The sequence below is a fragment of the Pungitius pungitius genome, chromosome 12 (assembly GCF_949316345.1).
Source record: "Pungitius pungitius chromosome 12, fPunPun2.1, whole genome shotgun sequence".
NCBI lineage: Eukaryota > Metazoa > Chordata > Actinopteri > Perciformes > Gasterosteidae > Pungitius > Pungitius pungitius.
The window spans coordinates 7368980-7396187 of record NC_084911.1 but is presented as its reverse complement, the minus strand read 5'-3'; the positions used below and the strand labels follow the sequence as shown (position 1 = coordinate 7396187).

The 27208-nt window shown below is 41.0% G+C and overlaps 1 protein-coding gene across 1 annotated transcript; it reads right to left on the bottom strand.

Annotated features, from left to right (window-relative positions):
* Window positions 1-19208: 19208 nt before the first annotated feature.
* On the bottom strand, window positions 19209-24360 carry LOC119219800 (transmembrane protein 235). Its single transcript, XM_037475203.2, has 4 exons — window positions 23887-24360; window positions 23249-23326; window positions 22152-22289; window positions 19209-19672 (listed from the first exon to the last, which is right to left on the bottom strand). Exons 1-4 carry the CDS (start codon window positions 24056-24058, stop codon window positions 19428-19430), a joined length of 633 nt encoding a protein of 210 aa, XP_037331100.1. The 5' UTR covers window positions 24059-24360; the 3' UTR covers window positions 19209-19427.
* Between the last annotated feature and the right edge of the window lie 2848 nt (window positions 24361-27208).

Below are 27208 nucleotides of genomic sequence, written 5' to 3'. Positions count from 1 at the left end.
TCCTGCGAAATATTCAAATACCATTGATATTTTAGGGACTTCCTCTGACTTTATTTTCGAACCTTTAAATGAAAAAAAACAAACATCGCTCTCTGAAGGTAAGTACTGTCTTTCCATACAGAACTCCTGAATGTAACAGTATTTATGTAGAAAGTCTATTAAACAGAAAAGGCTGGCAGACACAATCATCAAACTGGGGGTAATTCCTTATACACTTCCTTTGAACTTGTTGTTTTATGGTCTCGCATCCCACCATAAAATATACTAGATTAGATTACTACATTTCTTTGGAACTTTCTCTGTATATAAATGTGTTATGGTGACACGTTGTGGTGAAATACGGTGCTATTGTAAAGTCACGATGAAACGTAGACACAGATATACTTCCAAGGTACACATTGCACAATCCACACGGAAAAACACGACATGCTTATCGAAATGATTTGTAAAAGTTTGCTGTGTCAGCGTGAGAAAGTCATATCTAATGTTTTGTTATCATTCCCACATTCGAAACCAACATGGAATCCCACCAATAAACTAATATGAGCTCTGCTGCTAAACTCATAGTTCAAACTATTACAATCCTATAATTCAGCCGAATGTTTGTTCCCTACCATACAAATCCGCAGCTGAAATCCACTATTTACTCCTGCCCTTAGTACAGTTTGCTTGATACAGCCCAGCATTTCTTAATAACACCAAATGTATTTGTGGCTAATTGTTTTAAACATAGACACGATGGAATGCGCTAGACATCCGACTGATGTCATGGCCGAGTGATGGCCATACACGTCCTTTTATTAAGTCCTTCTGTGGGGTTTGTTTACAGTAGAAACGGCAGAAAGATCCATTAAAGGCTAAGCAAACTCATGTCTTTCATTTATTAATATTGATTGATATTAGTTAGCTGTTGCAGTCCATGTCTTTATCAGTGAAAGGAAATATGTTTAAATAAATAAAGGATATGTACATATACTGTACATATGCACATTCTCGTGCATGGAGGCTTATAAACCATAGCAGAGGCCTGCTGACTCGTGTGTTAAGGGTTCGGAAGCCTTCGAGGGTAAATCACACTATGATGAATCCAAAAGAGTCTCCTGGCTCAAATTTAAAAATCCAAAAGTGCTTAATAACTGAACTGAACTGGTTCATCCTCTTCACATCCACATGTGAATCTGCTGCTGTAACCTGAAACCTCTCTGCCTTATCTCTTTCTCACATTCCAATAAATTCCATGTACAAACATTTGCCTTCATGCCTCATTGAGTGAACATATCACAGCATACATAGTTTGTCCTTATCTTATAACTAATACACTTCAATTACAACACAACACATGAGATCACAGTTTTTCGTAAGTTTAACACAGTTTATTTAGTGCAATACTTTGCCTCACTCAGCTGTCTCGCATCTAGTTGCTCATCTAATATCTGACAGGAGAAAAAACTCCCAGAAAACCCTTCTTGGGGAGAAAGTTGGGAGAAATCCATAAATGACAGCTATTAGCTTCTGTCTCCAGGTTTTAACATTTCATTGTGACAGGGTGATAATGTGTAATGTATTTATGTGATTTACATAACTATACATTTTTATGTGATTATATTGCATTCACTTCGTCTAACTTACAAATGTAATGTACTAACTACAATCTTACATCACACAAACTACAATTCTACACTAAACATTTCTACATGTATTATAATTTCGACCACTAGGTGTGTTCTTCTTGCTTAAACACGTGACATGAGGCCATATCTGCTGTTTGGACTGAACACTACTGTATATCCGTGGAATTCAATGGCACTTCCCCTATACATCTCAGGCCATAAAATTACTGCCATCGAAGCAACGGTGGTCAATCATTTGTCTGGTATAAAGTTGTAAATAGAATGCACATTCATTTTCTTTGTCCACTTCCTGCATTATCAGGTGAAGAATGCGTCAATTCTTCTCAGTAAGTGACAGATATGTGAATGATGAGTTCATCATGAAATCAATACCAGTAAGGCTCATGTTCAAATCATCATTAACTTATTAGATTCAGACAGTCGGAGTTGAAGCAGCATTTGTCTTATCTGGGAAATCTTGCAATATGTAAATCTTAATGGATGGAGAGATACCCGATGGAGCTTGTTTATATTGCTTGTTTTTATTATATTTTTATGAAAAATTCAGAATATGTCAGATTTTTTAATGGAGTTTGAACATTTTTTGATAGCATCGTGATATCATGGGAAGGGATGAACACGACGTTATGTATGAGTTTACATTGCAGTCACTACAGAATCAATGGGATGACATTGCACACACAATGCTAAACTCAGGCAGCACACATTTTATGGTCTGCATGATGTGACTATGCACTCTTCCATTTGTATAACATAACAAAATCAGCCAAAGCCACATTCTCGGATCACATGTGGACAATGAGCCAGCAGCAAGCGCTTTACTGGAAACCATCTAATCATTGGACACACAGTTGAGCCATTCAGCAGACAAAGCTACTTGCTTAGAATACAATGACAACTGTGTTTGTGTTTGAGTGTGTGCGTGAAAGAGATAAAGAGAGAACTTGTCTGTGTGTGTGTGTGTGTGTGTGCGTGTCTGTACACATTAGCCAAGAATTTCCAGATAAGACGACAGCAAACCGAAATCAGAACTCAGTCAGGGTGTTCCTGTAAAAGAGGTCATTCGGTAAACAGAAATGACCATGAATACCAGCAAGGATGATGAGTCGGCAAAAAGTGTTGCCAATTACTGAAATCTCTGCCAAAAAACAGGATTCAATGCAAAAACACGGTATCAAATACACATTATTACTTTTGTATAAATATACTGTATATATATATATATGTTGTTTTCTCTGTTGCTCAAGGTGGGGCCCCATTGCCTTCTATGGACCAGCCGCCACTAGTAAAAACCCTAGTAAAGAGCTGTCTGTATCCATCCATTTTTTCAAAGCGTAATCAATGTGATGGATGGACAGACATGCGGCAGTGATAGCAGAGGAACTCAGATTTAAGTAAAAATATAATAGGAATACTAGGTTACTAGATAGAGTCCTGCATGTAGAGTACTTCTCACTCTTCTCTAAGTCTTTATTATATCCAGAAAATCAAAACAATTCGAACTGACGAGAAAGTCCAACAATTCATATGATTCTTCATCGAACCACCCACCAATATGAGGAGAAAAGAAAAAGAAAAAACAACATTTTTCTACGAAATGAAAAAAGCCAACAATAATTTTGAGTGGGGTCATTTTGTGGTGTCTTTTTGCTTTGTTATGGCAGGCATAAATCTCCTGAGTCTTGGGAACCCACACTCTGCCTTAACACACTTTCTGCATAAAATATCTGGGGATGAAAACCACTCCTACTATTTTCCCTCTGATAAGTCTGCGCTTTTTAACACATAAACCCACCCGACCTCTTATCCAGGGAGACAAAGAAAGAAATAGAGACGACGTAGAATGTTCTAATCCTTGTTTAGAAATATCCCAAAAAAGTGTAGGCCGACCGCTGTGCTCTGCTCTCAGTACAAATAGCCTGATGGAACACGAACGGTGTCCCAGGAAAAACATCTGGCTGCCATGGAGACGTCCGTTGAAGACACCCAGATCTCCTGCGTCACAGGAAACCACACAACACAGAGCACGCTACAGAAACAGCTCCTGCACACTTCCATGGAAACACAGCGTGCTGGCAACAGGCTGAGCCTGAGCGCCGTGTCCATGCAGGCCTCCGGCAGCCCACACACCGGCTTCAAAGCACGCTGACTCTCACAACACAACTAATCACCCTCAAATGTCACCGCCGTGACAACGAAAGCTTCCATTTACGGGCCCTACCGGCTTTAAGAGGAAATATTTTCTTTCTTTCAGCTAATTTCCTAGTAGGAAAACTACTATAAATGGATCCAATCCTGGTGCTTTCCATCGCGAGGCAGAGTGCGATTAGCAATACACATTTTAATGCATTTACAGTAAAAACAGTTCACTGAACAGAGGAAGTCAGTGTGAAGCATGCTGTTTCCTATTAGCCTTTAAAAGGAGAAAAGCTGCTCTGAACATTGATGCCTGATGTGCTGGCTCAAGTAAAGTGCAAGGGAATTGAAAATGCAACACCCTGTATTTTACAGAGGCATTAAATCATGGTTAAAACAGAGGCAGCAGTGTTCACACACTCGTGGAGGTGCACTTGTACTGTGTGAATGTATTTTATATATTTTTTTCCTCCTGTGAACAGGTGTTGTAGCTTAGTGTTTTGCCACAAATAATAATACAGGGCATCTGCTTATTGGGTGTAAATGTATCTCACAACTCTAATGCCGCTCTGATGTCCATGTCAAATACAGCTAGAAGAAAAATGTACATTCACCACCTCAAACATTCATTTCTGTGAAATATGAAATATGAGGCGAGGAAAGCTGCCTGCCAAAGATTCAAGATGCATTGTCATGTGATGGGTGTTAACAACGAAAGTCGCAATGTCCTCCGCCCAGATGATTAAGATGACACACCAAGGAGAAAAATATCCAAAAACATACACACACCAAAAGAGAAAAATCTATAAATAAACACAAATGATGTGGGGTGGGGCGGGGGGCTGGTGGCCTGCGGGTAGAGCCTCTTCGGTAGTCTCTTTGTTCTCGACTGCCTGATGGCGGAGCAGGAAGAGTCCTCGCATGGGGTGTTCTGTCCTTGGGGACGTTGCGGGCTGTCCCAGGGTGACCCTGGGGGAGTGAATGTCCTCTACTGAGGGTAAGGCTGCTCCTGAGGTGAACTGAGCTCTTTTTAATCACACGCGTGTGGTGGGTCTTGCCGTCCTGGGCAGTGGAGAATCCCTACCACGCGGTGAATGATGCGGTGAGGACGTACCTCTGTAGAAGTTGCTTAGAATTTTGGTTTGCATGCCAAATTTGGTCAGCCTTCTTAGGAAGTACTGCCTCTGCCGGATAACGATGTGCTCATGTTTATTAAAATACGACATATATTTACTTTTGTATTTGTTTCTCTAAGAACAAGAACTTGTGGATCGTCTTGAGCGGCGAGCGGAAGTCCCTTTGTTAGTTTAAGGGTTCACAGAGGGTTTTATGCCAATGAGGCCTATTCGTAGGAACTACGCTTCATTTGAATGTGATAGATTAATAAAACATACGAGCTGCCAGGTGGAGGAACCATAATGTAATCAATGCAAAAGACTGGCAGAAACGCTTTTCTTTTCCCTTAACAACCTATCGGCTGAGGCAGAGTAAGATATTTTCGACTTGACTGTGCCATGACTCATTTCCTTGCAACAAGCAGGGTAACTGAATATTGTATGTAACACAGAAGAGAGAAAATAAAAAGCATGGATGGAAATGAAGCGATGTGTTTTGAATATCTAAACTGCTGAATGCTATTTCCATAGCGATGATGGTAAGTAAACACGCTCACGGGTCAGAGGAAGACAGGATACACAAAGGCAAATTCAATTTCCGCTGCCTGACTCATATGTTTAATATATGGAGATTCTGAGAACACACCGCCTTTCCTCCTTCTTTTATATTTTTTATTTTCAAAATCTTGCTCAGTGTAAGGATAATTTTTTTTCTCCCTTGCTTGCGTTGCGCTGTCGGTGATGGTTGTTCCTGCTGTATTCCCAGTATACCATAAGAATACCACAATTACAACCAGCATGGATTGGCTGCAAGGTGTAGTTAATTAATGGCTCCCAATATTACAAAGGCCCAAATGGGTCTGTTAGTACAATTGGTAATTATTTATCAGAGAGTCTGAAGACACGTCTTGCGGTGATGAATCCCATAAAACCGGTTGATGAATAAAGTCGATGTTTTAGGCTCCAGTCATAACGAACACGTAGTGACTGTAAACAGGGATGCATCACTCATCCCATCATGTGTACACACACACACATGAATCCTGCCAGGATGCTTATCTAAGAAGATGTTTTATGGTGGTTGTTATTTTTTTTTATCCAGATGAGTCTTCATGACAAAATGTTCTCAGTGGGTCACTGCCTTCCTGTTTTCTTTTCTCATCCACTTGAAGGGGCCTACAGCCGTCACGTATGTTCATCCATGTGGGAAGTGCTACAACAGAAACTGGAATTGCTGTAACAAATGCAAAATTTTGCTCAAAACAGGAAATAATATTGCGACATAGCGCATTTAGAAGTACATTCCGGTACAAAGTTTGTTATTATTTACAGTAAACGCTTACAAAATGCCTCTAACCAGAAATCCATTTGCTCAATTTACTTAGAATAGGATGTGCTGAAAAATGTATGAATTCGTGAGTGTGACTGATGAGAAAAGTTCAATAGACATGCCCTATGTATCTTGCTAACTATCAGAGAACGGATCCCTGATGAGTTTACCGGGACAATATTTGGTTGTGAAGTTTGTTGTGCATTTTGGTATCGTTTTGACTGCATGTGGGCAAGGAGGGTTTTGGCTGTCAATGTGATAAAAAGTACTCAAAATATTCCATAATAGTCACTCAGTGTTGGTGGGGCTGCAATGACCTAATTTTGTTATTATTAAACTTGCCTCACTTACATTATGAGGAAAAACACAATTGCGTAACTTTTGAGGATATCTTATAATCCTAATAGGAAATCCTAGAAAATCAAAAAAGGAAAATATAAAAGACAAACGTACAGTTGCAGACGTACAAAGAAATGCAGTGTCACCCTTCCTGGTAAAATGAAAGGTGAGCCACCATCTACACGGCTTATTTTACCCACTTCCCATGAATGATATAATGACTACCATAGAAAAATGAATGAGAGGAGAAGAGGGAGGGGGGAGGGGAGTTACTTCCTTAGTAACATTTCAAAGAATTGATTGTGGCCTCTGAGAAGTGTGAGTCATCCTGTGGTGTGCCAGGAAACCCTTCACATGTCGCTCACCAGCTGTGTGTCTTAAGCAAATAGAACCACATTCTATGCAAATCGTCCCCTCTTAACGTGTCTCTGTGTCTGTCTGTTGTTCTCCTTTTCATTCTCAACAACATACGTGTGTGTGCGTGGGCCCGGCAGCTTCTAGGTTTTTGCCCCCTCGCTTCCTGCCGCGGATCTCCCCGCTGCAGTTTTACCTTACACTTAAACTCACGAGCGTTGACGTGTGTGTGTGTGTCTGTGTGTCTGTGTGTGTGTGATTGGAAGTGACAACACGGCAACGTGACTTTACATCCGAGCCTCGTCAGCCGGGCTTAAAAAACTTGTTCAAAAAGAACAGAGTGTCCCTGAGTGTTCCTGTTGAGGTGAGACCTCTACGGCTCAAGCGTGTGTTTGGAGAGAACAAATGAATCAGGATTCAGAACATTTAACTCTTAATCACTCATCGGGAATTGTGTGAGTAAGCTCAGTGTAATAAGACTCCTGTCTCCTATATTGAAAATGAACTTTAAATGTGATTATTTCCAATCAAACCTGACAGAGAAACCCCCCACTGGTTTCCATTTATTTGATAGTGTGCAAGACCCCCCCACCCTCTTCCTCCTCGTCTCCCCCTCTTCCGCAGCAGTGATAGGAAGTGACGCCCCTGGGACCCTTCTGTTCCACTTTGATAACACCTGGTGGCCCACGACTGCCGGGTAATTAGTTTCCACTAAACTCCGCGTCTTTACCGTGTCGTGTTTAGTCAGGTTAAGGTAAAAAGTCGGATTAAACGATCCAATCCCTCCGCCGTTGTTGTGGGCGGCTCAGGAGGTACGTGGTGGTCTGACGTGCACATTTGAGACCGGACTTCAAAGATCATCGACCTCATGCCTTCACACCAATCTGACTTCGGGGTGAGATGCATCAAAGGAGGCTCTGTCCCCGCGTCGTGGAAAACTGTTGCAAAACTTGCAAAAGTTTTTTCTCAAAACATTTCATGATGCCCAGATGCTTCCCATAAGCGATGGGTTTGCGACACCACTTTGCTTTTTGTAAAACGAAACCAAACGTCATGCAACAAATATAGATTTATAAGAATCAAATGCAGCTTCGCTTCATTTTCTTTTTTTCTGGCCTTCCTGGAAATCAAATGGGCAACTTTTTTGGATGTCACATAACACAGGCACCATTCAAATGCCCATTCATCACAACATTTCAGATATCACAGATACAGATATCACACGCCGCACGTTGCACGCGGGCTCCAGTATGCGGAATCTCCTTCCATTCATCAGCCATCCGCCCTCTTTTGAATTGTGTATGGACAAGAGTGGTCTATCATCTGTAATTCAGAGTTATTGGCATTGGCTCACAAAAAAAAACTTCAATGTCAGAATATAAAGTTGGAAGAAAGAAAAAATATAATTTCCTGTCTTGTATTTGGTTATCATGAATCATAAGCTGCTGGTCCAGAGGCTTGAAGACAAGATTGTTAAAGGGGAGAACATTTTAAATGTGACACAAAGGGCAGCAATCAAATTCTACATGTATAAACATGTGTGTCTATTGTTCTTAACACTCTGAGTGCTTTTTATTAGCTATAAAAATGTAGGTTCATTCGGCAGTTTGGCTGTTATGTGCATGTGAATTACAACACAAAAGAATAAATAATAATTGCCCAATAATTGCCCAATAAGGAACTGCATTAACAGCTTCCCCCTGTGGGGATCTCCTTTGAAATATTAATAGTGTGTGAGTAACATATATATTATATATATATATATATATATATATATATATATATATATATATATATATATATACATATAAACAAAGTGGCCATACATGAGCCTATAGAAGGACATTAAGATTAAGAACAAAAGCATCAAACACACAACAGACTAAAACCAGTTTACAGTTGATTTACATGTCTGAACAGGTAGGTTGTTCTTAAACAAAATCAGAGAAACTTGAAAGTACATTTTTTTCCGATTCATGTGTCGAACAAAAGGTCACTTTAGGTGTTGAACAGATCTCTGAGGGAAGCCCTACATTGGGAAAGAGGTGAAAAGGGAAAAGTAAATAGATTGTGTGTTGGTAACAGAAAATATGTGAGGAAGATAAACTGGCTGAACACAAACACCTGAGCAAACTGAGCAATTCCTCTCAGACAAACCCTCTGCGGGGGAGGTTTTGTTTTTCCACTCTTTACAGGAAAACCTGACCACACTGTTACTGTGGCAACCAGGTGACATGACCCTGACCAGAAGGCATCGGCAGTAACGCCAGCCGAAGCCCTCGTTCACCTCCACCGAGTCCTTCGAGCATTCTCAAGCACGTGCGGATTAAGTCCTGCACGCACACGTCCAGACACACAACTGGCAGCCAGGAGAAGGAGTTCATCTTGTTCCGGACTGTTGCATCAGTATATTGTAAAGGTTTTGTTGTACAAGCAAACCATGTATGTGACATTACACATAAATATTCAACAGTGTCACCTCTTTTGACACAGAAGAAAATGACATTTTTACTAGATACAAATCGTTATTTTCTTATCTTATTACTTATTTTAATTAAAATTGGTATGATACCGAGCACTGGAAGTGCGGTGAGTACACAGTATCGCCCTTTATTACTCAGAGCTTGATAAACTCAAAATGTGTGGAAAGAAATGTATTGAGCCAGAAACACAGCAATCTGAATCATGAATGTGATGCTGTGGGCTGTGAGGAAAGAGCCTCTGTTGAACACTGAATGAACCAGACCTCATTTGCCCTGTCTGGTGTCCACGGTGTGAAACCCTAGCTCCTCTGCTCGGAGATGGGGCTAAAAAGAGAGAGAGTGTGTGTGTGCGGGTGGATTAGATGACGCCGAGCACGGAGAGACCAGGGAGAGGCGTTTCCATTTTCCACCCCACTGTACGCGCCGGCTCTTTCTGTGGCTCCCTTTCCTGGAGAAACCGTTTTTTGTTGTAAAACAATAAATTAATTAGATGGGCCATCGAGCGACGTCCCGCGTTTCCGAACAAGAGGCCCGACAGGTCAATTTCGGAAGAACGATGGGGTTTTGAGAATTCTTCCTCCCTCGCCTTTGATTTGATTTTCCTGCAGCGTGATTGTTCCGCAGCATGGAGCGTTCTCCTGAGGGAAGTTCAGCAATGAAGAACAAAGACAGACAGACAAGGGAGTTTGAAAAAGGACGGACAGACGAGAAAGAACAATTTAACAAATACTACTCTTGACTCAGAGGCTTGAGCTGAAAGGGCGCGACATGTTTTGCGTGAAACAATATGAGGCATCCTCACACCTACCCGTTTAAATGTGGAAAAAAAAACAAAAACAGTTAACAGGTTGATTTGTTCGGGCAAGTCTAGGCCGAACCACGGAACAATCAATGTGTTACTGGAGTTTGTACAGGTTGTTCTGCCAACCTGTTATCTAAAACCCCCAAAGGCTCAGGCAGACACACAGGTACAATAAGGTGATGCGATTCTCTAGGACAAGCTTCCCGGGATACACACGCACTACTATTCACCCACGCTGTTTCAAATACGCCCCCACGAGAGGTAAAGCATTGTAATTCAAACTATTTGAATGGAGGTCAAATGACAGGCATTTTCCAAATTCTGAAAGAGGGAAATCTAACTATAATCCTGAGAGTATTCTTTCAGACACACTGTATTTCCTTCTATATAGTGTAGTTTCCAAAAGGCCCCCCAACTTTGCCAAGTCAAGGGTAATCAGGTCGACGCATGGGTTTGAGCAAGAGCAGTGTTTCTCCAACCTCTGAGGGGACGTCAAATGGATCATAGTTAATAGGGATTGTGTATTTAAAGCCCCGAGGGAAAAGAGCTCTGACCATAGTAGCAAGTTGAGTACATCAACACCCTGGAAAGTGGACAACTTTAGATTTGTTGACTGCCTTATTCCAAAATGACCCGTGGCTGCATATTACAGTCCCTGAAAAGAATTGGTTTATATGAAATACAAGCACTAAGTGGAGGCAGACACTCAAAATTGTACTCCTGCTCAATGCTTAGTTATGATGCATTGATTCAAAGCCTGCTATTTTTTATTATTGATATCATCATGGATATGTGCATTTTAATGTGTAGCACTGTACGGGCTCATTAAAATCGCCTTGTTCAGACCTCTTCCGAAAAAAAACAACTATATTGGTGTGAAGCTTTTGTCAAACACACTTTAGTTTAATTTAAGATCAGAAACTATACTTGTGGCTACACTTTACAGACCCATTGGGCCATTTCCTATGAGTCATGGCCACCTGTTTAATGCGAAAATCTACCGTGGAAATTTGTCTCAACGCGACACAAAGTGAATGTTTCCTCTTTCCAAGTAAGCTAGCAGTAAGCTGACAGAAGTTACACCAGTTTTTTGTCCTGTAATATCAGCAGATGCCAGGTTCTCACACTATCAGATCAAATATACCAGGATGTCAGAAGGTAACTGACTGAAATCTGATATCTAGAATTGAGGTGTGAGTGGTTAAAGGATTGATTTATTGGGAATAAACGTTTCCTGATTAAACTCCACCCATTAGTCTGTACTCCAATCTTTATAGATCACTTACACCTTGATTAACATGAATCTGGATTTTGTTGTAATAAGAAAAAAATAGACATGATAAATCTGGTCAGGCTTCTTCTGATTTGAAAAAATGAGGAAAAGATTAATTAGAGCATGAAAATTGGAAAGATGTGTGGAAACACACACTTTAATTGCAATGACCTTACTGGCCAGATGGTTTCTTACACAGAACCATCTGCAGAAAAGTATACATTGCAAGGGAATGTATGAAGCAATCAAACCTCTGCCAAATCCAGTAAGACTAACAGCGTAAACACATCATTTCCAATAATCAAGAGAAGCTTCAGTTTCTTTGCTCTTTTTTCAATGCAGAAATACTCGTACTGTGGTTCTGACATTGCTGATGCTACTGCAGCCTCTACGCTAACCTCTTCAGCCTTAGCCATTTTGGTCGTTTTCGGACACCTGAAACTGGGGCCTGAGCTGACAGTTGCACTTCAAAGGGCACATCCCGTGCTCCGGTTTAAAGGGCGCATTACTTAAAGCCTGACAGGATTAGTGCGATGTGCAAAAAAGGCAAAACGGCACGCTTTGCGGTCAGGTCCCTCTTTTTGACACACATCCAAAAATCGGTATGATGCAGACGCAGCAGTCCAAGGATGTTGGCTGGGTAAAGGGGAACAAGTTGAATCATTGGAAAAAGGGGATGATCGTGTGTTTGTTTACCAAACAAGAATTCAGAGGAGATTTCTGTGGGAGATGTTGTTCTCGTTCACGCAGACAACAGATCGTACGGTGGGACTTTTTGTCCTGCATCCACATAAAGAGATGGGTCAAAAGGGGATTCCAAATGCCAAAGAAAAGGCCTTTGAGTTTCCACAAGATCCCTCTTTGAAGAGTGACTTCTATCATGGGAATTCTCTTAAAAATCAGACCATGCAAATGATGCCAAGGTCTTTTGAGTGCAACACAACACATGTGAGAAAGTTTGCAAGTCAGACGTTGGCCAATTAGAAAAAGGCTTGAAGGCCGGTCTTGAAAGCACATGTAAAAATGTCTTTTTTCATGGAGCTCTTACTTGCAATCGGGCACATGACTTCATTATAATTGAAGATAATAAGAGGAAACCGTGCCAAAACACACACCCTGTTGGGCCTTACTGGAAGCATCCGGGTTTCTTCTTGATTTCCTTTAAAGATATGTTTGTCACCTTATGCCAGTAAAAATTATTATGATCTGTATTAGTGTGACTCTTTACATTCAAAACTGTTATAGAATGGTTGATTTTGCAGACCTGAGTGTGTGTGGAGCCTGATGAAGGTTTGTGTGAACAAAGACATCCTTTTTTGCCAAACATGTGCAGTGTGTTTGAGCAAATCCTGACACCTAGTGGATTGTGGGACATGACCCGGGCGGTGAAGTCAGGAGGCGGAGGGTTGGATCAATGTGTCTATGGGAAACCTTGGTGAATGATTACTTGCCTACAGACTCTGCTGCTATATTATGCATGCATATAAAGCTTTTAATAAGACACTCAGCTATTTATACCTGATACTAGTTAACCATTTGTTCTGTTTTGTTTATTAATGTTATACTATTGCTCTTGCCTATATTTCAATTACTGGCACTGTTTATTGCATTTTTTTTCTCATTTTGTAAGAACCTTGACTTCCCTTTTGTGCACCATACAAATAAATAAAATGAACTAATTATTACAACATAGTCAATCCACATGACAGAAATCATTCACGTAATGACTATAATTATAGAACAATTACTGCTCTTAATGATAATCGCAGCTGTTCCAGTAGAACTATTAAAGAGAGCAGTAACGGTGGATGTCGGTCAGGGCCGCTGCAGGAGCCACTATTGATACAGATGTAGCCATGATCCATAGAAACGAGTACGACGCACATAGACTACAGGGAAGCAGCAACACCCGCGATGTGTCTTTATGTCGTCGGTAATAGCACAGTGATTAATGATAATAGGGTTAATAGCAGTAGGCGGCAGCTTGGGCACGGCAGCAGGAAGGAACAGGGTTCGGATATTTACAGTATACGATCCATTGGAAACCTGTGAGGCGAGAAGGCAAAAAGACTCCAGGGAGGTGCTCAAAGTCAGCGGTGTCCGTTGATGGGACGTGAGCTGATACACACAGAGATAGAGGAGAGGAGAGAGGACCTCAGTGCATCCAGGCCTATAGCAGCGTATGTAGGCGCCATGAGCCAGCCCATAAGCCCTGTCAAAGAGGAATGTCTTGTCCGTCTGCCTCCCCCCCTTCCATCCCCCCCCCCCCCCCCCCATACTGGAACAGAGAGCCTTTTCCACAGAGATGATAACTGTCATCTTTGTGGAAAAGGTCCAGGACCATCTTTCAAGGGTCTGGCTCCCATCGTACTTTTTAAGAGTCTAAGACTCTAAAAACCTCAAGTAACCCAGGATTTGTGGAGGCTATCTAGTATGGCAGTGTGGAGAAGCTAAGCTCCTTAAGATACAACAGTGTCTGACCAATTAGGGCTTGGTGGTTGAAGAGAAGGTTTTCAAAGGATATTCATGATTCAACAGGAAGCCAGAGCACAGAAGCTAATAAAATGGGTAATATAATCGCTTCTCTTGGTTTTTGATACTACACATGCTCCAGTATTCTGGCAATACATATTTGTAGTAGATAAAAATGACATGAAATAATTGCTCTTCATCCCTTTAAGGCATAATGTTCCCGAACAACTCTTAGTTTGTTCCTTACGTTTGAGAAAGTAACGTCCAAAAATGTGCACGCAGCACTAACCTCAACAATAAAGTGACATTTCTGCTCATGTTCAAAACGTTCTGCACAATAAGAAAGAAAGTGTGTTTGTAGAGGAGTCGGAGAGAATTGAGAATTAAGTCATGCATTAGTAGAAAAGAATCGACCTGTGCTATGGTGAGCAGAGCAGAGTTACGCATGGGGTAAGAAAACGTATTACAAACCACAGCCACAACTGCAGAACATCACGGTGCTGGACCCAGTCGGGATTCTAATCTGTACATTTTTCATTATGTTTACATATGCTGATGATTATTTTGGTCGGCGGGATTATTTTAAAATGGAGGGGAGATCCTGTATTGATTTACTTTATACAAGAAGTTCAGGTTGTTTTTTATTTAATATCGCTTCTTTTTTTTTTTTTTTTTAAATCCACAGAGACTTTTCACCTGCATTTCCCCACCCTCCCCCGGAATATTTCATGGCTTATTGCGAATTGGTTTGACAACAACCCAGCAACAGCATGCTGCTGAAAAACTCCTGAAAAAGTCCTGTCCGCCGCCGAGCAGCAGACAGTTGGTCCCTCAGGTTGGAGCCAAAGAAGCAGAGTGAATTGTGGTTTTTCTGAGATTGCCAGAAACACAATTCCAGTCTGCTGGATATCGAAAATGTTTTGCTACTGTACATCTGTGGTTGTGCTGGTGAGAATTCAAACTCTGATTTTCCTTTAAGCCCCAAAGGAAAACTTAAAACTTGAGTTGGAAACTCTTTCCAACTCAAGTTTATTTTTTCTTTTGATTCCTTTGTCTGGTTGGACTATTGGGTTAAAAGCACAAAAAGTACACACTATGCAAAAAAAAGGCAAAGAAATTTGTCATATTTTCAATTGAACGAATAACCATCACAATAAGAAACAAAACGAGAGTTACTGCACCAGTGGCTTCTTTGGCTGCAGCGTGAGCTGATGGCTCCGCTCCTCTCTGCTGAGACATTCCCACGTGTTCTGATCTGAAATCCTCAGCAGCCTGCTCTGGACTGCTGCAGGAGCTTTCTGGGACTCGCAGATGCTTTTGGTTCGGTCAAGTTAGCAGAAAGCGGGAAATGTTCATTTTTACCTCAACAGGCCCCGGCTGCCAACCGTCACACACACACACACACATTAACACGCACCAAAGTAAGCTTAAGTGGGGAATTTCATTAAGGATTCAGTTAGCGTCTTGAATAAATTTAGCAGCTCTATTGGGTAGTGTCTCTGGAAGCATGACACCCTGCCTGATATTTCTGGGCAGCTGGAAGACATGAAGCCTGTTTCCCACCGACAATTTCCTTCAGTCCCTCTTTGTATCACTTGTGGGCTTCATTCACCCTAATTAGGTTCACATGGACTGTGGCTGCTACGAATTTGGTGGCGCTTGAAGAAACCTGCAACGTGGAGATGACAACACATTGAGCTTCCAAGCCAAGCCATTTTCCACTGAAATAAATAAATAAAACCTTTAATATCAATAAATTGAATAAAAAAATGTATATTGAGTTCATTTAATTATATTGTGTGCTTTGAATTCAAGGCTCAATATTAAAACGTGAAATCCATGTAACGCCAGAGAGACATCTGTTAAGTCTTCAGGATCTTACTGGGGAAACCTGGTCAAGGCTTTTTTTTGAAGTCATATGTTTGCTTTAAATATCTTAGTTGAGTCCTCTCTCCCCAGGATTTCCCTTCTCTGTCTCTATGTGCGCGTGTCGCATGATTCACATAGTTATCGGTGTGTGAGCTCCTCCCACTTAATCACCAATATAATGATAAATATAATATGAGAATGATCCCATTACGACAGGTGCTTACATAACAAGGTACAAGTCTAATTAACTTAAAGCAAGTGGTTCCCAGGTATGATGAAACACATCTTATTCAGGTTCCTCTGGAGATTGAATCCCTCAATCCGGAGATATCAGCCCTTTAATCCAATGAATGTGATGTGCTGAAGTATCCAGCGGGAACAGAGATTAAAGATTTAAGACAAAAAAGATCTTGTAAAGTGTCTATATTAATCATCTGAGCTCTTGAAACCCTGATGACTCCCAGTAGGACAGCAAAGGATTTTCCTAGTAATCAAAATGATCCTCATTTCCATAACGGTTAGTAAGTTAGTAAGTAATTCCTACACTGTAGATGTATCCATTCAATTAGAGCCGCAGATCTACGCTTCAACCAAATATTGATTGCTTCAGTTCAACAACATTTGGAGTTGCATAAGGAGGCAGCATTTTAAGAGAGTCTCATGACACTGAAGTAAAGATGATCTTTATTCACTGATCAGAGAGTCTGCAGGAGGACGAGCCAAGACTGCAGGATCTATTTAGCTTATAAAGAGCCAATCTGGAGGTGGCTGATGAATCTGATAAAGATTGGGCACAGATGGGAAAGTGGAGGGATTCAAAAAATGGCAGCATGAATGTTCTTAAGGTAGAGAGAGAAAGACATATTTGATAGGTGTAGGCCAAGGTTGTGTTTCCTCAATAACTTCTGCTTAGAGGTTGTCTAAGTAAAAAATGACTGCACAGTGGCTGCACTCTGTCATGTCCAGAGTACCAACCACAGAGTTATTGCATTGCACCAAGTCTGGTGTTCTCCTGCTGTGGCGGATTGCATCATTACGTTCCATAAAACTTTAATGGGATTTCAGCAGGTCTAAAATACAAAAGGAGGGCTGCGAGATCGGGCCACGACGCTTTGGCTCTTCCTTTATACCTTTACCTTACATTACATTACATTACTCACAAGAAGTGCATTTCAACCCTAAGGATACAAACCCAAAAGAACGAGAGACATGAATATAGATAAGAGCAGTTTTAAGTATAATTTAGGTGCATTTTGTGTCTTTAGGCTCTCTTTGGTCCTGACGTCATCAGAGTCTATTCCATCTGAGACAGGGATACCGGGCAGGACGCTCAGTGGACACAATGTGTAATGGGCGGCCCGTTAAGTCACATTGTAAATTACATTTAATTTAACATAAGCACGCTGTTAATGCCGTGTCGTCCATCTTTTCTGTGATCATCCTCAGTAAAAACTTACTGTACTATTCCCCCTAGACTGTGTCACGGTTTGGGGTTTTGTCCGGTTATATTTTTGTAGATTCATGTCTCTTGTGTCCCTGGGTTAACTTCACTTCCTGCCTTGTCCTGTCTTCCCCTGTGATTGTCTGCCGTGTCGATGATTGTTTCCACCTGTGTCCAATCACCTGCACCTCCCCTGTGTATTTAAGCCCTGTGAGTCTCTTGTTGCATCATTACATGTTACATGTGTTTCAGGCTCGGCTCGGCTCGGCTCGGCTCGGCTCGGTCCGGTCCGGTCCGGTCGAGCGAACTAGTAATTCCTAGTTCGTGTTGGTGTTTTGTAAGGTCCCTGTCTCGTCCTTGTTTCTTCCCTCCTTCTCGCTTTTTTGGTTGGAGTGGTTTTATTTTTTGAAATCTTAACTATTAAAGTCCTCTTTCTAGCTGCTAACTCTGCATCTGAGTCCTCCCTCCTTGCCCTCTAAACCCACCTACTGACATTATGAGCCCGAGTCACTATATCTTCACTGGTTTTTCTGGAATTCATGACACTTTTATAAACAACAATATTGGAAAATATAAACTTCTATTGCACTATTCTTCCAAAATTGATAAACATCCAAATTTGACATGGCTGATGAGGCTGATGGAATGATCTAAACATCATAATCCCTTTGGATATTCTGAATTTCACTTTATTCCAAAAGGAAATTTTCCATCTAAGATAATCTTGTGTATACAGTAAACAGTTTTTATTTTTTACATTTATTTCTAAATTGTTGGACAGTCTTTTGTCATTCTGAACAGAAGTAACATTTCCTCGGGTCTATGTGCAAAGGCAAAGACACTGTGGGTAGGTACACAACATTTAATGTCTCAGTATCGTAGACAGAGAATATGTAAAAAATAAAGTGCATAAATGAGAACACAATTACTCAGATGATCTTATTGTCTCACAACACCAAAATATTCAATACGTTTTTTTTACAATTTGAATACAGTGTGTCACAGATATTTAAAGCATTTGATCGATGTGGCTTTTTGGCTTTTTTCTGTTGCTTTCTTACTGTTTTCTCTGAATTTACAGTTCACATAAATTGATGTCCAATGGCTTTTCTGACACATCTAGCAATATAGTCCCGTTATTAAAGTAGTAAAGGTTTGCTTCAATCGTAAGAAGGGACCATCAACACAACCCAATGAAAAGTGCTAAATGTTGTAATTCGTCTTTTTGGATCCATTATGCAGAGGAGAAGTCTCAATTCTAGAAGTATACGGACAAATATTACAATATCCAACTCTAACTGCAGCAGAGCATGCAGCCACCTTTTCTGTTTTACTGAAAACAACATGAATCCCCATGAGCACACATCTTCACCGTGATGAATGCTTTTACCAGTCACATAGACCGATAGTTAAGCAGAATGCACAACCTGACATTCTGTCTGGAGGTCACCCGCCGGCACTGCCTCAATTTTGCACTAAATGCTACTTGTTTTTCAATTGGTGTGAAATTGAAATGTTCTCATGGAACAGTAGTACCATGAAATATGAGACACTACACCAGTCCCGATTGTGTGATATGGTGTTTAGGTCACTCCATTGCGTGGTTGATATCTGGTGCACAATCTCCTTTTTTTCCACTTTCAAACAAATGACCTGATGTGATACAAAGAGGAGATGCAGAATTCCCTGACTGAGCGTCTAATTTAGCCCCTAAAGGCCACTTCTTTTACTTTTCTTGCGTTCATATCGCAGCCAGTGAATTTGTTCAAGCATTTTTTATAACCCATCTGATGGAAAACCTCTGCCTGAAACAAAGGTGGATATATATATATATATATATATATATATATATATATATATATATATATATATATATAATATTCTCAGCTGTACTTATGACACATGTGGATGAAATGGCATCGAATAGAGTTGAGAAACAGCGGTTCTTCGGTTTGTGTGGGCAGATTTTTATAATATAAATGTGAACAGAAAATTACACCGGGAGGATGAAAGGCAGCCTCTACATTTGTGTATCAAAGGTTGCATCTCGGTAAATTCAGCTCCCATCTGCTATTTTCTACCGTGGTCCTTATCGTGTTAACGCCTTAAAATCAAATAAATAAACAAACACCAACAGCAGCGACTCGGCTGCCCGACTCGAGAGCGTTTGGATTCGCGCGATCTACAGCACGGCGATGGCCACCCCGGAGTCGCAGCGTCCCTTCAGCTGAGTGATCCTGGCAGCCAGCATCAGCAGCAGGCCGGTGGTCACCTCCAGGCTGAAGGAGAGCCAGGCCGCGGCGAAGGACCAGCCGAAGGACGCTTCCACGTGGGCCTGCTTCTCCGGGGACACGACCCGCTGGAAGTCCTCCATGGCTACGTTTGAGTATCTGATGTAGACGCTGACCCCCGAGAGGGTGACAAGACCTGTGCGCAGAAACAAAGCGCATGGGTACGTCCATGGCTGTACTTCTTGAGGGATTGTAATGAATTATTGAAGAACGTCATCATCCGTGATGTGCTTCAATAAACCAGTTCTCTCCATGTGATCATTGAGCTGGTGATGTTGTTATAAGCAAGTAATTCTCTAACGTGACATCTTCAATTCGCAAATAGAGGACATTAAATAATACAAACCTAAACACATTAACACATAATTGAGAAACAGTCGAGATACATTTTTACTTTGGGCATTACAAGTTTAAAGCTGTTTTGAGAATAAAAACATGTATCTCATTTCAAATATAAACTTTTCCATCAAGGTGCTTCTGAATTGAATCCAATTATCTACTTCAGAGGAGGAACTTGAGGGTTTCACTGGGTCATTTCTGCTGTGTATTTCTTTCAATTTCAGAAAAACGGACAAACAGGAGAGTTTGTCAAAAGTACAGCAGATGTGTGCTGACAAGACTAAAATACACTGAATGTCAACCCGAAAAAACACACTTTCAATACCCAGTCACCCGTGTGCAATTTAGAATGACCGTGAGCGAGGCACCATGCAAGGCAGACCCACAATACTGCGACACACAACACTGACTCGACAAAGTACATTCATCCGTAGCTGTTACACTGAGTTAATTACTAATTACCCTCTGATTTGAGTGCCTAAAAATTGTGCCACTTAGGAATGATTGAGGTTTTCTTTCAGTTTGCATGATCTAATTAATATCTAATTATCTATCTAATTAAACTCTGAATCTGAAAAAAAAACACTACGACTATGCTGTTGACTCCAAAGGGCCCCGTGAGTCCATCTTATTGAATATTTGCAGGTTCTGCAGAAACATATCTCATTGCGTGGAGTTTTGTATGTGACACATTCATGAAATGATTGTTATCCTACTTTGTTGTGTGAGCTGGAATCGAATTGGCCACATGATTTTATTTAATGTATGTTTGTTTTTAGGTGAGACTCGACAAATGTACATTGGAGTTCTTGGAACAATAAAAGTGTATTTGTTGGTATTTTGATTCATTTATTACAAACTAAGTGACTTTAAATCTGAAATATAAAGTTCATAATGTAACATTTTAAGTTTAACTCTTGTTACAAAATCTAGTTCATATTTAAAACAATATATAGTGCATTTTAATTATTAAAAAATCCCCCAGATAACTGTCAATTTTATGCTATATCATTTTCACCCAGTGTGGATATAAGTGAGTATCCGAGGAGGTTTTGAAGGTGAAGATTGAGGTGTTTGTTTTTTTAATTGTACGGATGTGGACAGGCAATTTAAATCAGCTGCCTTGGAGCCAGAGAGAGATTCATTCATTCACCATCGAACTAATCGAGATTAAAATCCATTCTGCTTGAGAATGGACCTGAATGGAGCTGAACCTTTACAGAATGCCATTTTTCTGTTACTGTACAGCTGATGAAACCATGCTGTTTTATGCTGATGAGATCTCCTCACAAGTGGACCAAAGTAAAAACATTTCTATCAATTTCTGTTGATGATGTTCATTTTAAATCTTTAAGCTTAACGACAGATGGAAAAGTATGTGAATTATATGGCGCGGTTATATTATGTCAGCAATTATTGTTTTGAGTCTACAACAATTCTCTGTGAAGCAGTGCTTTGAGCTAAATGCCCATGATTCCTGTGAAAGGACACAGTACCTAAAACAATTTTGACTGAATTGAATTGAAATTTTACAGGGATTCCATATGAAAAAGAACAAGATCAGAGAGCAAGCACTGAATATTTAAATCAAGAAAAAAATATTCTGCTTTTCTTGTGCCACTTTATATTGTAGAGCAATCACTTCAAATGCAGCAATCATCTTTTCCCCTTTGCTGACAAGGGGAGAGAATGTTTGCCGGTGTGGTGTCTAAGGGCATCACAAGGAAAAGTCTGTTTACGCTATTCTGATTACGGGTGAAAACCAGGCCTTTGGGTTGTTTTCCATTTAGTGGTTTGGTTTCTCTAGTTGAACCACTAGAGTTCAATCAAAAATCGGCCGAGTGTAGGCTTGCCGTGGAGACCATGTCGGTAGATCATCAACACCAGCTGCTTTGATTGACACTGCTCCACGGCATTGCCGTCTTTCCTAATAGCTGATGAACATGTGATTTATCATATGGCAGTCAAATCTCTCACAGATGGTATGACGACTGTAATTGCCTCTGACAGCGTTGAATCATCCGTCCTTTATTCACACAAAAACCTGATTGAATAGATTGACTAAAGTCTTTTAATGTGAGTTCTAAACTGTCTAAGCTCTTCTTAAGAGCAATGGAAATGACATTTTCAGGCTGTAGCTAAGACACAACGAGGCATCTTTATGTGTAGAAAATTTGAAGGACGGCCTTATTGCCGAGCCTAACAAAAACACATTATGGATACAAAACACGTCATTGGTCCAGAAGGAATAAAGAAGATGTTCACTACAGACTCACTGCAGAGGAGAACATAGGATGCTGATGTAGCCAGCAGGTTGGGACTGCAGGCCAACGAGCTGACGAGAGCAAAGATCCAGCCAAACACCAGCAGGACCAGACTGAGGGGCAACAGGATGACCACCACCTTGTGCAGGCCTGCAGACACATTCACAAATACACAGCGGTTGGTGTGCATTAACATTTTAAAGCACTGGTATAGTTTTTCAAGTATTTCAACCATCATGGAAGCAAAGAATGATGTGTTTAAAAAAAAAATTGGACCTGGGAAAGGGAACTGAAAGTGATACTACTGTATATCTAATAGAGATTGGAGACATATTAATGAAACTCAATGCTTTTAAACACGCAGAAGGCTTGACTTGGTGTCCAAGCTCGTCGAGCCAACGGACCTAAATATCCAAGGCCTGACCGTAACCAATCGAATGCGCCTCAACCAGCTTCAACCGGCCTTACTTACCCAAACACAGGGAAGTTTCCCATTGGAAACAATGAGAACACCTACTTCATGGGTGAAGTATTACAATTCTGCAATACATATTTAATAAAATACCTTAAATGGTTCATAGTCAGAAATGCAAAGGGGCATCATCCCTTTTTTCTGCTTTGCTGCCATGCTGTCACTCTTTTTCTCCAAACAGGGGGCGTGTTGAAAGCAATTTACTGTACACTACCCGTGGATAAATAGCTCACACGAACCCACTTGAAAACACCTGAGCTACCTTTTAACCACAAGTCAGCTGGATATCCTGCCGTGTGCAACCATTGGAAAAAGCAGTTGTGACCTTCAGATTGATTTCTACCATCCAGGGAGGCACTATTTTCATTGTGCATGAAGCTCTTGGACTGTTTAAACCCACAATGTATTACTGTGTTTCAGAACAAACACAGGATGTTTCAGAAAACACAATTCTTGGAGACATTCATTTGATTCATATCTTCTGGATAAAACTTTCTGACAGCCTACAGCTACGTGTGAATGTATTTTCCTCAGCAGAAAAAAATGGTACATGTATTTTTCCAGAAATCTGTGATTTGGAATTTTTAATCCACCTCATTACCAACTCCAGTTGATAAACAAACAAAAAAACACTTACCAAGAAGATGCCTTTCCACCTCTGACAGGCTGGACATATTTGCCGTGAAAAAAGGGATGAATGAGCTCATGTTTGATCCTGAAAATGTCAAAAAAGGTTACACATGAAAAGACCTGTGAACAGAGCTGCAAGAATAGGAAAATGACTCCCAACAATACCATTTATTAAAATCCAATAATTAGATTATAAGACATAGGCAATATACTTGGAAATTCAACACAGCACGAGCTTGAAATAATCCAATTAAATAGGTCCTTAAAGGATAAATGATTCCTCGGCCCAGTTTTGCCCTTATGGTTAGAATAAAGCTGAGCTCATGTTCCACCTTCATCTTACAGGTGCACTGCACTTTAAGAGCTCCATGTCTCATCACTTATGGCATTTACTGTGGCCGGCACCGGCTACACGTTGGACATATCTGGGACCTCAAATTGAGACAAGATTTGTCAAGCTGAAAGCTCTGGCATTTCACACACAAAGAGCTACTGCAATTCTTTTTTTTGAAGTGAGGTATAGAATAAATGGCGGTAAATAAAGCATTGGTCTGCTGCTGTAAGTGCACATGGTAACGTATCAGAATGAGATGGAAAAACCTACTCAGGCTACAACAAAACGTGGGCTTAAGTTGGAGTAAATACCTTCATTCATTCTCCACAGTCCAGAATGCGAGCTCAGGTCGTCTGAACCTGTGCCGTTGTGTTCATTCACATCGATTACGTACCAGTAATCGGTTCCAATGGCCACTGCGAGGAGGCTGAAGCTGAGCAAACCCGTGAACCCGGCAGAGACGACCACCAGTCCGTACCTCATGTCCCCAACGCACAGCGCAGGTGCTCCGAACAAGTCTGTGCACTTTCTCTATCGACGCTCAAAATGTGCGCGATGCGTAAAAGGCGTCCCCTCCCCGTGCTGGTGTTCTCCAAAACACGCGCGCTCATAAAACGCAGTGTAGGATCCGTAATGCGGTCGTTGGTTTTTTTTACAGGAGAAGAAGAAAAAAATTGAATTCACAAAATGAGAAAAACACGAGATGAAAGCGCACAGGTCCACGGATTGTGGAACATCTAATGACTAGCGGCGCTCTTGCGTTGATCCGCTGTGACCAGTTCAGACAACGCAGCGCCACAGTTGTGATGCAGAATTTCAAAATAAAACCCCGATCGCGAAAAATCGTTGTTGGAGCTGCGTGACATTTATTTTTTGATACAAACAAATCCACATCCGGCTACAGTTTAGTTGTTTGACGGTTACTTGACTCTTACCCTAACTTAATTGGACAGTGTTTTCAGACTGCAGCTGTAACTACAGATGTGTATATTTGTATTCTGTCCACACACGACGACGTAGAAAAAATACACAAAAAACAGACAATTAACAATAAAAACAAAATTGAAATTCAACCATCTAATCTCAATAAAGCTCTGAGATTACCCTGTTGTATGTTGGCTCAGCATCGTGGTGTCAACAAGTCTGAGCTGCTGCTCAGGAGGCAATGAGCGACATGTTGGGAGGGTCCTGTGGGTGGGAAGAATCTTTAAATTACGCTGCAGGTTTAAAGCTCAGCACACCTGGGGCCAAATAATAATATAAAAAAAAGACAAGATACCACTATCTGTTGTGTCGGGCCATTAAGCAGGAACACTTTTGACAACAATCAGAGTCTGTGGTGTGGATAACGTTTCATCCATTTTTTTAATCCATTTGCTCCATTGTTCCTTGTAAAAATTCAGTCGTCGTCTTTACCGCTTATCCTGGCTGGACTAGACTTGACTTTTTACTGCATTTATAGACCTGTGGGAATTTGCTAATTATTCCAACAGAATCATTTTTTTTCTTTAGGTTTGAAGCAGCAATTAAACGTGTCTGAGGCCTGTATTTTGACCTTGAACATCAGACTCTGCACACATCAGAAATTAGCTTAACACCGTGGTCAGAATGTTTAGCATTAAATTAACTTACAGGATATTGTAGGCCTGAGGATTCGTGCTCGGTGCAAGTAGTGTAACAGCTGGTTTATATTGTTGGTCATGTGTCTTGAATTTGAAGCACAATTGCTTTGGTATTGCTTTGGCTTTTGCCAAGTGAAAAATAACATATAACTTAGTTTGTGGTTGACCTCTGCTCTGCCTCAGCAGCCGACTGCCTGGAATTGAAGTTTTCCCCACATTCTTTCACCATGCCGTCCCTTTGCTGAGCCGGAGGACATGTTGTGTTACAGGTTTGTGGAGCCGGTATTGGTCTGTTGTCGTCGCGTTTTGCAAGCGTTCGCAGAGCTAACCCTAATGCAATTATTAAGAATTAAAGGACCGGGACACATGTCATTCAATCTGCAGGAGGCGCTATTGGGATGCAAGAGCAGCGCGAGCATTAGATGGACACAGATGAAAGTTTTGGAAAAACCCACTGTGGGGTTGGAACGTTGGCGTGTCCACTTGTTTCAATGCCACATTGTGGTAATTCATCTGCCCAGATAATCCTACTCTGTATTGGCCGCAATGTACTTCATAACATTTTTGTTTATGGTCGTATTAAATCTCCTGCGTTGGAGGCCCTTTTTTTCCGTTGGCTTGTCTATTTCGCGAGTATTTCCCGAGTGTTACATCCCCAGAATTCTGGGTTCGTTTATAATGATTCTGATTTGGGGATTGCTTGTAGTTGTGTGTGTGTGTGTGTGTGTGTGTGTGTGTGTGTGTGTTTGTTTTCCAGGTAGGATTGGGACCCGGAGCTCCACCCACTCGTCAGTGGTCGCAGCTGGCTGGGCTCTTTAAAAATCCCAGTTTTGGACCAGTTCGCGCTCGCTGCTAATGCTGCTACTTGGTCTTTGGTTTGTACCCTGTGGGGGATATTTCGATATGTATGGTTTGTGTCGAATAACCTAACTTGTGTTCCTTTTGGAAATTGTAGCAGCAGGAGGGAGCAATTGTTTGCTTGTATCCTTTGGACTAATTATTTGTTTCCTCTCTTGTTCACAGGGAGTGGGGAGTAGATTTAGACCTACCCGGGGGGTACAAATCACCCGTAGGTTTACTTCTCTGTCTAGAAACACCAGTTTAGACCTGGGCGGACATGGGTTGTCATGTTCCCCCTCCCTCATGAGCATTTCCTTTGTGATGTTGGAGACGAGCTCATTGGCTTCCACGTTGTTTTTGTATTTAGCTGTTTTTGTAATCACATTAAAAGTGACACATGGTCTATTTAAGCCTGGCTTTAATTTTGTGCTGTGCTGTGTGGACATTGCAAGGTTCTCTTTGTTGTTAAATCCGTTCCGGATGGCCTTGTTTTCTCAGGGTGTTCCCACGATATTACTACTGTAGCAAAATGGTTCACTTGTAGATTTGAATATTTGGTGCCAGGTTCAGGTCGGCCCCGTATAGGTGGCTGATTTGGATTGGAAAAAAGAGCGTTCTTAAAACGCCTTACACTAGTTGCTTTCTTTTTGCCCTGTTGAATTAGTTGGCACTCTCTATTGCAGATGTAGACTTTTGGAAATGCTCTGCCAAATAAAAAGCTGTCAGATTAAAGCCAAGGTGATCCGTAAAAAACGTCTCCAGTTCATAAAGTTGTGTTTAACAATCGTTTGCTTGTGTGCAGAGAAATTATTGTCTGTAATGCTCGAAAAAAACATTATCCAGTTCAAACAAAGGATTAAACAAGAGGAGGCAAAGGGTCGATGAGGTGAATGTGTTGGGCTTAAAACTGTTTAAAATTTATTTTTTATGTAAATTTCAAGAAACCTCTGAAATACTGTGTTATTGGGGAAATTGAGGGCCAGAAACCTGAAAGACTTCCTCTACATTTTGCAAAATCTTTTCTTGTTCATCTCTCTATTGTTTCTCAGTATTGAGTACTGCAAGTGACAGTTCCAGTTAAAAACGTGGACTTCTCAGAAATGTGCAAACTATGGTTAGTTTGGTTGCAGTGTGGTGACGATTGCTAACAGGCATTGTGGTTTGCAGCAAG

Coding starts and splice junctions, on each gene's coding strand:
- LOC119219800 (XM_037475203.2), bottom strand. CDS start 24,058: ATGAGGTACGGACTGGTGGTCGTCTCTGCCGGGTTCACGGGTTTGCTC. Junction 23,327..23,886: donor ACTGTGGAGAATGAATGAAG/GTATTTACTCCA, acceptor TGACATTTTCAG/GATCAAACATGAGCTCATTC. Junction 19,673..22,151: donor ATCCTATGTTCTCCTCTGCA/GTGAGTCTGTAG, acceptor TTCTGCGCACAG/GTCTTGTCACCCTCTCGGGG.